General features: G+C 42.7%; 1 protein-coding gene across 3 annotated transcripts; it reads left to right on the top strand.

The window, feature by feature from the left end:
- Positions 1-515: 515 nt before the first annotated feature.
- LOC104698170 (serpin B11) lies at positions 516-10,998 on the top strand. 3 transcript variants are annotated; one of them, XM_019279674.3, is made up of 8 exons: positions 516-669; positions 5,687-5,864; positions 7,225-7,338; positions 7,686-7,817; positions 8,673-8,790; positions 9,367-9,509; positions 9,710-9,880; positions 10,004-10,998. In XM_019279674.3, exons 2-8 carry the CDS (start codon positions 5,694-5,696, stop codon positions 10,406-10,408), a joined length of 1,254 nt encoding a protein of 417 aa, XP_019135219.1. In that variant the 5' UTR covers positions 516-669; positions 5,687-5,693; the 3' UTR covers positions 10,409-10,998. The 3 variants fall into 3 exon arrangements, with proteins under 3 accessions (XP_019135219.1, XP_019135218.1, XP_019135217.1); XM_019279673.3 differs by having other exon boundaries at positions 517-669; positions 5,684-5,864; XM_019279672.3 differs by lacking the exon at positions 516-669 and adding an exon at positions 1,476-1,561 and having other exon boundaries at positions 5,684-5,864.
- The last annotated feature ends 626 nt before the right edge of the window (positions 10,999-11,624 follow it).

Raw genomic sequence — 11,624 nt, 5'->3', positions numbered from 1 at the left:
ACTTTATGCTGGAGACTTATCCTCTGTAATCAACCACTCCTGGCCTTCTTTTATTCTTAACTCCAGCGATTTAAAAGAATACCCCCTGTCTGGGGATTCCTCTTACAGTTCAAGGAAATACTTCTTCCCTTCTCTAATTAAGCTCCTTCCATGCACATAAAGCCAACTCCTTATCTGAGAGGGAGAGATGGCTGTAGGCAACATAAAGCTCATGCATTTCCCATTCATTTGCTCTATCTCTGCAAGCAAGCTCAGCTCCAAACAATCTTGGCATGAACCCTGCACACACCTGTGTCCAGGCCAGACCCCATCAAAATCTGAAAGGGACTAAGCACAGCAGTGTAGCCATGGTCTCCAGGGTTAATGACCAGTTTTCCAGCTGAGAGCGACTTGGCATTGCAATCAGGAGATGTTGCCAGCAGATATTGCCTGCCAGACTCGTTGGGCAGCTTGAGAGAAATGCTAATAGCATATTGCTAGATACAGGTTTCCCAGTCTTCTGCGGGGAAACTTCATGTTGAAACAGCAAGATGCTGCTATCAGCAATCATTGGTTAGAGGCTGAACTTTCCCACAAGAGAGGGGGAGATTATTATTTTTAATACAGTATTGACAGGAACGTGCTCCAGAACTCAGCTGTCGTCTTCATTTAACCTCTTCGGGCAAGAAGGTAAAGATTCTATGATGTTGTTTTCTTTTTTTTTTTCCAAAAATAACTGTGCTTTTTTTTTTTTTTTTTTCCTGATCCAAAGTACTCTACAGGCTGGTGAAGTAAACATCCCTTTTATATATTGGGCAGAGAGAGAGATACCTTTACAGGCTGCAAGCAGCAAAACACACTGCTAAAATTTGGGTGGCTCAAGAGCTCACACAAAGGGAGCTGGTCTTCAGTGGGACATGAATGAGTATTTTAGGGACACATTTAAAGATTCTTGCCTAAATTTCACAGGCTGTTGAATGTGATGTTTCCCCAGAACCTCTCTGCCACACGACTGATGAGCTCAGTGGCTGGTATGAGAAAGTAGATGCTTTTCTGCCTATGTCTCCAGAAGGGCTGAAGGAGAGGCTCTTTCAGAGCACCTCTACTCACTCTGGTAGAAATGGGCTTCCTATAAAGTGATGGTGCTGGTGACCTGGACAACCTGACCCACAGGATGAGAGATACAGGTTAATTTTCCTTCTTTACTCATGTTTGCATGGCACAAGAAAAAGCCTTGAAATGTTCACTAGACAAGAGAGAGGGCATGCAATTCTTTGACTGGGTTCTTAGGCATTTCCCCTTTACACTGGTTCTCACTGCCAGGGAAGTTGTTTATGTTCTTAAACAATGACGCTGTAAAAGAGAAAGGGTGGAGTGGTATTCAGATTTTGTTTTGCTAGTGGGGGTGCCAGTCTTTGCTATTAAAATAAGAGCTCCTGGGTTTGGCAATGATGTTTAGAGGCTTGCAGAGATGCCTGTGCAGCTGCACACAGGCACAGCAAATAACTTGCCACTGTACAGCCTGTAAGAGGCCAATGCACCTCCATGCCTGTTTATGCAGAAATAACTGGCCGAGAAAGAGGTATGTAAGATACCAGAGGGACTGATGCAAACTAACAAAAGCTTTCTGGCATAAAAGTAGCATCCTGAGAGGCCAGGTTGTTTGGAAAATGAACTTGGCACCATTTCACTTGAAAAGCTGCTTTGTACTGAAGTGTATTGGTTCTTAATTTAAAGCATGTGTTGTGCCACTTAGGGATGATCAGAATTGCTGTGTTGTAGGAAATTTAATTTTTCTTATGTGATGTTTGTCCCTTTCACTCCAAATCAGCACAGAAACACTTGGAATCACATTTTTGTATGAATGGTCATGAAAAATAAGAAAGTCACTTCTACCAATTTTCATGTGAGGAGACAGCACTGTCTGTCATGTTGTCTTTTTCTAGGATAGACCATGTAATTTCTGCCAATTCTATTTTCCTCTGTGTATGAGAAATGAATGTATATTAAAGCACCTTAATGGGACACAGATTGAATAAGTAAAACATGCAATGGGAATTATCATGTGGCATCAGGCAAAACAGGTTCCTTCTTACTTAACTTGTATGAAATACAGAATTACCTTAACAGCAAGGCTACAGCTTCCTTACCTTCTCCACCCTATTTACTGCCTTCTCCTATTGACTGAATAATACAGTCTAATACAACCATTAATTATGACAGTTTTCAGCACAGATTTTTTTATCCCTTGATAGTTTTTATTTTGATTTCATCTACCCTTAGCCAAAAACAAACTATAAAGAGCGAACAGATCATGAATAGTTACAGAAAAGGAGTGTTCATTATTTCACATAGCCGTGGAGGAAGTTTGTAATTTTTACGAGGTCTGTGGTATGCAGTGGTTTCTTCTGAAGGAAGCTATTTTCCTGGGTAGCTTCTTGCTCACATACTGCAGGGCCAGTAATTTCATTTGCCAGACTATGTTACAAGCTGCTGAACCATCATGAAAAGGATCTCCTGTCATCAGGGGCTCTGCACTATTAATAATACTCAGTGCAATTGCTGTGGCTAGTGCGGAACAGTTGCTAGGAACTTCCTGGAACACTTCTTTTGATCCTGGATCATCCCTCCTTACCACTCCAAGATTATTTGAAAGTGACATTACCATTTGCTGTCCACCCTGTGGATGTTCTACAAACGCTGTGGTCCTTGCAGTAGCTCCAGGAGTCTGATTGAGTTATTACACAGATTACACAGAAGTCTTTGTGGTGTGGAATCATTAATATGCTTCTCCCTACCCCGTTTCCCCCCCGCCCCCCCCCCCCTCCATTCTAGATTAGGAAAGTTCACTAAATCCTTTCACTGTACAGTAAGAAAGTTTCTCCACAAGCCCATACCTGCCCTCCCTTCCTCTGGATTTCTAGGGCAGCTCTCTAAGTAGTTCCCGCTCACAAAGCTATGGAGTTGGCTGCAGTGTTTGCACCTGGATGTCTCTCTGGTGACAGCCTGCTGGTTTTGCTAAAAGGAGTGGCCACATCAGTGTGCCAGACACTCACTTTAAAACCTGTTCACAGATCCTGGGCTCTCCCTCCTTTCTTGGCACTCAGCCCTTTCCCTGAAGGGCGGGGTGGAGGTGCCTTCTTCCCACTGAGTAAGTTCATTAACTCTTTTTTTCCTCCTTGACTCGTTTCGAAGTTGGGACACACCTACAAAATGCCTCATGCCCTACATTTGCCGTGACTGAATTCACAGCTCCATTTCAGATCTTTCAAGACATGTGGGAGTATAGCACTACAAACTTCAGCACTGAAGATGCACGGAGTTTTGTTTTCAGAAGGTTGTGGATAGTAGGATACGAAGGTGGAAGAAAAGAGAAATTATTTAGTGCAATGTCTTGTGCTCAGATGACTGCATTACTAAAAGGAAAATGAAAACCATGTTACATAAAACTAACATATTACATTACGTATTACTAGCACCAGAGCTGAAACAGCTGTGTTCAGAATTAATGAGATAAAACTCATCTTTAATTTGTCTGTGCAGAGAACCTTTTGGATATTTCTCATCTGTTTTGTCCATTTGTATTAGGTCCTTATGTGAAGTACGTCTGGACTCCAGGGTAAAACAGAAGTCTCAGTATGAAACATCTATGAACTTTTCTTTCAGTGTCACAGGTTCTTTCCACAGAGCATCACTCAGAAACAGGATGAAGCATTGATTGTTGCTGTACTTTTTGAGTTAGTCAAATGGCAAGAATGTCTGCATTTGCCACATGTTGTACCTTCATATATTCAGAAACTTTACTTTTCCACCTCTTCCAAGACTCTGCAGCAATCTGTTTTAGGCTCACTCTGTTTTCCTGTGGTCTGAGTTCATTCCTGTTGTCTGGCACTTGCTGCAGGCTAAGATGGTTTCACAGACAAATGCTGCATCTTGGCTCAGCCATATCAACTCTGAATGCCCTGGTAACTTCTGGCACCCGAGTCCCAGCTTTCCACGCAAAGTCATGCCTGGCTCATGGCTGAGCTGGAGATAGCATGCATGCTGCATCTTGAGAACAGTGCAAGGCATTTTGAATAGCTCTTTGAATAAAGAAAACTCTGTGAAGGTCAGGCTCTCTGTGAAGGGAGGGAGCGATGGCTGTGGTAGAAGAACTGGGGCCACAGTGGGAGAGCAGGGTGACAGGAGAGTTTTGGCTGGAATAGGTTGCAGGTCCCCAGCACCAGGAAACCCCTTCCCCAGAGGGCTCAAAACAACTCTAAAAGGGGCACCAACAGCCCAGGACAGGCTGCACAACTGCCCTGCTGATAAAAGGTCCTGAAGTTCAGCTTTGCACCAGCCTCTTTCCACCTTTAACCTCTGGTGACACAGACTGGAGCTCCTCGTGTAACTTCAGCTTGCAGGCTGCAGCTTCAGAGCAGACAGGGCTGAGGAAGAGTAGTGCCTGCTGTGCTGTGGCCATCTGTGGGCACTGGGGAGAACCACTTGGCTGTGCACTCCTTTTTTTCAACAGAGGAGCGCTGGCAGCTTTCTCTGGACCTGACCCATGCAGGCCCCAGTGTGGGCTGAAAGGTAGAGACAGCCAGATCTGTGCCACGGGACACATGAAGGACTTGTCTCCATACTGTGGCTGTGTATTTTCCCCTAAGTAAATAATCTTTCTGGAACACAGACCAGTGCTATTTGTTCAAAATATTTGTTTGATACTGAAAGTGATGTGGGTTTGGTTTTTTTTTTTTTTTTTTCTGGTATAATAATTCCAGAAAATTTTGTGTGATCCCACTGGTATCTACACAACACCTTTACAATTCTCCTAAGATTTGGGAAAGGAGATTCTATCCCCCTTTTTTCAAATGGCCTCCTCCTTGCAAGGACCAAGCTGAACTTGGTTCTAACTTGTCCTTAGTGGAGTGGGTTGAACATAAATGACCCATGGGAGAGGTATCAGACTGTAATGTTTCTAGTACAAAGGTACAGAGTGACAGATATCATATCACTGAGCAGGAACTTACAGGCTTCTTTTCAGGCCTCTTGAGCTATTACTTTGTTCAGAATTTTTAATTGTGCATCCTTCCTCAGGCTGTGGCTTCTGGAAAACTCTTAAGAAGCTAAAAGTGTATTTCAAACTGTTAGTGTTTCCATATGTAGTTCAGTCTCCATAGCTGTTAATGACCTCTTTTCATGTATGAAGACATTTAATGGACAGTGATTTTATTTTTAGAAACCTGCTGTTTGAAACCCCCTCACCACAGCTCTGGTTACCACACATGGTTATATGCAGGCATAGTTTCTGTCACCAGGTTTGTCACTAATGTATGTTGTTAAAAGAGGAAAGAGTTGATGCACCTCTATGCATCAAACCATTTTGGAGAAGGAAAGTGTTAATCCATACCTGTCTAATTTCAATACCATGAGTTGAAATAAGACACAGCATGGGATAAGGCAGAAAAAGGGTCCTTTCTGAGGAATTTACGTATGTTCTGAGCATGGGTCCCTTTTGCAGACCCTCTGTGTCTTTGCTCCTGCTGTGCCTCATAGACTGATCTATCTGTGCAAGGCTGATTAAAACTCTCAGGATTTTGAAAGTGTTTATTATGGTCAGCAACCAGCTATGGGACAATTTCAGGGCAGACAGATGCTTCACAGTGTGGTCTAGCTAAGCCAGATACATTAAATTTCTTCATTCTTTTGTGCTCCCACTCAGCAGCCACTTCATGATGGACTCTGTATCTAGACCAGTTACTGAATTTTGCCTTGATCTCTACAAAAAGCTCAACAGAAGTGCAGAGGACACAAATATTGTCTTCTCTCCAATGAGCATCTCTGTTGCCCTGGCCCTGATCCATCTTGGTGCAAAAAACAACACTGCTGCTCAGATAGAAAAAGTGAGTATGAATGAACCATGGTGAGGTGCTTCCACACTGCTTGCTGTTCCTTTAATAGAAATGTTGGCCATCCCAGCACAACACATGTGTGAGTGTCTCACAGGAAGCCTGCACAAGGGCAGGCACAGACGCTGCCAAAGTCGTGCTTGGAGCACTATGATCCCTGCCATCTGCTGGTGTGAGTCTCATCGTGCCCCCCTGCAAGAGCATGGAGCAAGGGCCGACTGAGGGGAGGTCATACAGCACAGTGGGGCACTCTGGCTTTCCCCCAGCCTGCTGGCAGAATATCAGGCTTTGTTTCAGAATTATGGGCAGGCGTTTCCTTTTGTGGTTGCTATAAGAATCCCGAAAGTGGGAGTCTGGGTGGGCAGTGGGGAGAGCTGCAGACACCTGAAGAGGTTGCACCTGGGGGGCTGGAAGCATTAGCTCACTTGTCCCTTATGACATTCAAGAGTCAAAATGTCTCACCCCACAGAGACCCAGGTGGGCAAGGAGGAGGTGAAGAAGACCAGACACTGTGTCTTTATTCCCTGCAGTGCAAGTTCTGCTTTCTACAACCTTTCTTCTCCTTCCTTACATGAGCCCATGAATGGTAAAAGACCAGCCAGCAATCCTAAGGGAGAGGTTCTCGCCAGGGTGTGGTGGGTTGACCTTTGTTGTGCCCACCCAGACACTCTCTCAGAGTCTGTTCTCTTTGCACAGAAAATATCCCTGCAGCCCCCTGGCTACCATAACTATGCCACATCAATCCTTTAGACAGGGACTCCTGCTTATTTTAGGAAAGTAATGGGAATTGCCCAATATCAGTATCCTCTATAAAAAGAGAGTAAATCCATATATGATGCAACATTATTATAATGGAGACGCTGCTGAAAATTTTTCATTGAGCTATTTGTGCATTAGAAACAAGGACTGGCTTCCATTAAGAGCACTGTGGTTTTGATCTGTTTCCTAAGTTGATACAAATGTTAAGAATGGTTGCAAGAAGCCAGTTTTGATGTTTTCAAAGAAAATTTATTTTTATCTCTTTGCTTGGGGAAACTTTTTGTTTTGAAATTTAAGGTAACTGTAGCAATGAAAAGACAAATCAAATATAAAATATCAAATATTTTGAGGTAGTGAAGGGTAACATTTTGAGGGATTAAGTGCAAGTTCTTCTTGGTTTGTTAATATAGAAATGTGAGTCTGAACATGAATGTATGAGCAAGTTCAAGTCTGTCATTTCAGCTGATGAGTGCAACTGAGAAAATGTCTTTTGTGAATCTACACACGTATCCAATACAGCGCAGCAAAGCTTTTAAACAAGGAATACGGTTTTATCCCAGTTACAATTGCTGTAAAACGATATCTTCAACTGCAGGTGCTCCATGTCAGGAAAGCTGCAGGAAGAATGAGCCTTGGGTATGATCACGAGAGTGCAGCCCCAGAAACGGAGCCAGAAGGAAGCCTGGAGGATCAGCCTTCCTTCTCAGAGGTGTGTTCTTGCGTGGGGAGCCCTGCCTTCACTGCGTGGTGGGTTAGTGCAGGTGAAGCACTAGGGTTTGCCACTGGAGGGAGTCAGGATCACATGCTCGGAGTCCGCCTAATCTTCTAGGAAATGCCGTATACAAGGTGTTATTTTCTTAAGGGCCAGTAAGTCTGTATCAAAGCCTTCAGTGATCTCATCTGAAGGAGGATCAGGCTAGACAATCTTGGACTAGTTGGATTTAAAAATCAGTACAGCAGGAGTTAGCCTTATAGTGTTATCTAATTAAGATGCAAATTAGCAACCAAAGCTATACAGAGGAATCATTTTAATTGTTGTTCTTGTGCTACTCCCAGTGTAACAAGGAGGGAGACCTTAACCATAAAGCGTTCCAGGTGCTGCTTTTACAACTACGAAACCTTGGTGAAAAATACGTTTTAACCTTGGCCAACAATCTCTTTATACAACAAGGATTTGAACTCCAGCAGGTAAGTCACTGCTGTGGCCATGACCTCAAGCTTCCCCATAACTGTGAGCCTCACTGTTGCCCCCTTGTGTGTATTTTGGAGCACCCGGTGTACTTCTTGGATCTGTAGCTCTTGGGCTGGTGGGAAAGAGACAAAATTGTCAACTTCCAGTTATTTTATTTAAAAAAACCCAACAAGCCACCCTATGTTTATCAATGGCTGTAGAGCAAAAATAAGACAGGGATCTGTTCACTTTTGGCATGTGCGTACACTCAGCCAGAGGAGAACCTACAGCCAAAAATGGCCTCTTCAAGCTGTCTAAAAACTGCCTACTTCAGGCCTTGCAAGTAGGACAGCTGGGGCAGCAGTAAGCTTGGAGAGGGGTTATCTCCTGGGGTGTTGTACAGGTTCATGCACAGGGCTGCTGTTCCGAACTTCTCTCTCCTTTCCTACTGAATGACTAAGTGGTCTTGAGACTACTTGGTATGGCTAACTTGCTAGTCACGTCTTTGCTTTTCTGTCAATTATTTCTGTCAATTATTTGGATACTTAAGCATCAAACAACTCATCTTGCATCTTTTTCTGTTTCTTTAATTTTTTATCTGGACCTCAGTTATGCAGTTCTCCATGAGAAGGCACTTTCTTCTGGTTTTCTTTTTACTTATTTACTTTTTTTACCTATGCAATAGAATAATTATCTCTTCTTCAAAGAACCTCTGAATTCAGACACTTGACAGTTCCAAAATGAAATTTTGCCTTATGGATTCAACAGGTCCCTCCCTATTTCTAAAATACTACTGAACTATTGATTTCCCTCAAAAGGCAATAAATGCTTAATAGATTTGACTAATTCATAATCTTTATTTTGCTTTACAGCAATTTCTAACGTGTACCAAGGAACTGTATGGAGCAGTGCTGCAAACAGTGGACTTCCATGGTGCTGTTGAAGCTGCCAGAAGGAAAATGAATGCTTGGGTTGAAAGTGAGACACAAGGTAAAACAAAGCAAAACCATAGCCATTCTATCACTGCCTTCCAACATGGGTTCAACAAATGAAATTCCAGAATAGGAAAAGCAGAGACCTGTTCACATTTCTGTGTGTTCACTTGTTCACTCTTACGCTGTTTAAAGGTTGTTTGTCTTCCCATCCTCTCTTGAAATATTAGGGTAAGTTACCAGCTAAATTATTTCTGAGTTAAAGATGTGTTTGCTGCCAAATACTTTTGTATTCTCACCCTTATCATGCCTGGCCTGATAATTGCAGTAGTATCTATAAGGCTTGACCAGACAAACTGCTCCTGCAAACAGCCATAAATGCAGATTCAGAACACCAGGGTGTTCAGTGACCCCCAGTTCCCCCGTCCTCCCTGGTTGGTAACAGGGCAGAGGAATCTGCCATTTGTTTACCTATATTGTTTGTGTCCTTTGAATAAACCAAGAACTGTGTTTTTAAGCTAAATATCTGTTTTTAAGTTTTTCCAAAACTAAGTTCACAGACCAGTAATTAAATCTCAGTCCAGAGTCTTATTGACAACTAACAACTACTTCTGTGCTTCAAAATTGCCTTTAGGTAAAATCAAGGAACTCTTTGCCCCTGGTGTGATTGATGGACACACATTGCTGGTGCTCGTGAATGTACTCTACTTCAAAGCATCCTGGGAACACAAGTTTGAGGAAGGAAAAACAGTTCAGAGAGATTTTAAACTGAATCAGGTACATCTGCGTTCTGTAAATCTTAACATTATTCACCTTAGATTCTGCGAGAATTGCAGAAAGCTTAACAATGTCCAGGGCTGAGCTGCCCTGTGAGTAATGAATGGGTGTGTTGGGAACTGAACTTGCCTCCCCTGCTGGGTAGCGGTGTTGGTAAGAGCTGTATTGCCTAACAGACTGTGTAATTTTCTTTCCAATAGAACAGAAAGAAACCTGTGCAGATGATGTATCAGAAAGGCAAATTTAAACTGGGCTACATTGAGGAGGTGGGTGCTCAGATCCTTGAACTCCCTTATGCTCAGAAGTCACTGAGCATGATCATCCTGCTGCCAGGCGATGTGGCTGATGGATCTGTCAGTGGACTGGAGCAGGTAAGGCAGTACATGTCACAGATGAGGCCTGGAAGTCAGTTGTCTGAATTAACACTGGGTAAAGATCTAAATTTTTCAAAGCTTCCCGCCTATTTTAATCTCCTTTCCCCCCCCATCTTATAGATTGAAAGCACAATTTCCTACGAAAATTTAATACTGTGGGCCTCTTCAGAGAAGATGTTTGAGACAACAGTGGAGGTTTACCTCCCCCGATTCAAGCTGGAAGGCACCTTTAACCTCAACGAGGCTTTACAAGAGATGGGGATGACCGACATCTTCACTGAACCAAAAGTGGACCTTTCTGCAATGACATTTGCAAAATCTCTGGTGCTGTCAAACGTTGTCCATAAGGCGTATGTGGAAGTCAATGAGGAAGGCACGGTGGCGGCAGCTGGCACGGGAGCTTCCATTGTGAGCAGGTCTCTGCCTCTCACAGAGGTGTTTATGGCTGATCACCCTTTCTTATTCTTTATTAGACACAATCCTACCAATACTATCGTTTTCTTTGGCAAACTCTGCTCACCTTAAAATCAGGGCCATTTTCTAACACTGTGGAACACCTGGATGAAAAGCAGAAATTGTATTTTTCTCCCAAATGCTTTCTTAATCCTTTGACAGCTAGTTTGTGCTTAAAAATAAACTGCAGCCAGTTTTGTTTAGAACCTATGAATCAGATGCTCTGCCCCTAGGCTCCTTGAATGGTAAATATTGATCTGAATCTAGAAAAGGAGTAAATTTTACCTTAAGCTCACTGGATATGAATAACATTTTGTTTTCTTGATGTGCACATATGCTCCTGTACTCCTGCATCCATATGCATTCCCGTGTAATAATGATGCTGACAAGAGGGTTGAGGTGGGATGGAACCTCTGGAGATCAGCTGGTCCACCTTCCCTGCATGAGCAGGGCCATCTACAGCTGGTTGCCCAAGACAAGTCTAGATGCCTTTTGTATAATTCCAAAGATGAAGACTCCATCACCCCTCTGGATGACCTCTCCTAAGTCCGTCCTAAGTTCTCAAATAACTCCAAAGAGAATTTTGTTTTCATGGTGTCTGCAGGAACCGTGTATTCCTAAAGATGGTTAATTATTTATATAGTAAAGTAGGCTGCCTTTTATATGGGGAAAAATCAAACTATTTGTCTCAAGGTTTCAAAGAACAGGAAGAAAATGGTCTAAAGCATCCCACTGAAGTTACCGATGTGGAACACTGTAGCAACGGACTTTGAAGGAATGTGTTTTCCTTTTCCCATGCTGCTGTGTGGTGAATTTGAAAGTTCTGAGACGCAAATCTGAGAGACAGAGCTCTCTCTATGCTTTGAAAAATGAGGAAAGGTTTTGTAAAGTGCAGAATAATTTGTGGAAATCACAGTTAAACATTACCTGGGAATGTTTGTGGGAAAAAACCAAAACTTCTTGCTCGCTGATAGGGAGACATTACTGATAATTTGCTGGTTTAACATGATGTCTTCCTCAGAGGGATGAGGTTTAGCACATTAACATTTGAAATGTGCTTTTAAAATAGATATATAATGGAGAATCAGTGAATAACATGTTTAATGCACAGAATTATACATGGCTTCAGAAAGGAAAAGACACACTGAAATAATGAGGTGTCTCTCCTAACTAGAGCATAGGCTGGCTTTAAACTTGTACATCCAGAAGCTAATTTTTCTTTTCTGAAAGAAAAATTCCCACATCCAAAATTTGTAGGTGTTTTATTTTCTTCTTGTCTAAATTTTCT

The sequence above is a fragment of the Corvus cornix genome, chromosome 2 (assembly GCF_000738735.6).
Source record: "Corvus cornix cornix isolate S_Up_H32 chromosome 2, ASM73873v5, whole genome shotgun sequence".
Classification (NCBI taxonomy): domain Eukaryota; kingdom Metazoa; phylum Chordata; class Aves; order Passeriformes; family Corvidae; genus Corvus; species Corvus cornix.
Note: the sequence above shows the minus strand (reverse complement) of the source record. Positions and strands in the feature narration are given on the sequence as shown.

Bases quoted from the DNA above. Each gene is read 5' to 3' on its own strand.
- LOC104698170 (XM_019279672.3), top strand. From the start codon at position 1,515: ATGCACCTCCATGCCTGTTTATGCAGAAATAACTGGCCGAGAAAGAG. The intron at 7,339-7,685 runs GTGTGTTCTTGC...TGCTACTCCCAG, and splicing joins ATCAGCCTTCCTTCTCAGAG to TGTAACAAGGAGGGAGACCT. The intron at 7,818-8,672 runs GTAAGTCACTGC...TTTGCTTTACAG, and splicing joins AAGGATTTGAACTCCAGCAG to CAATTTCTAACGTGTACCAA.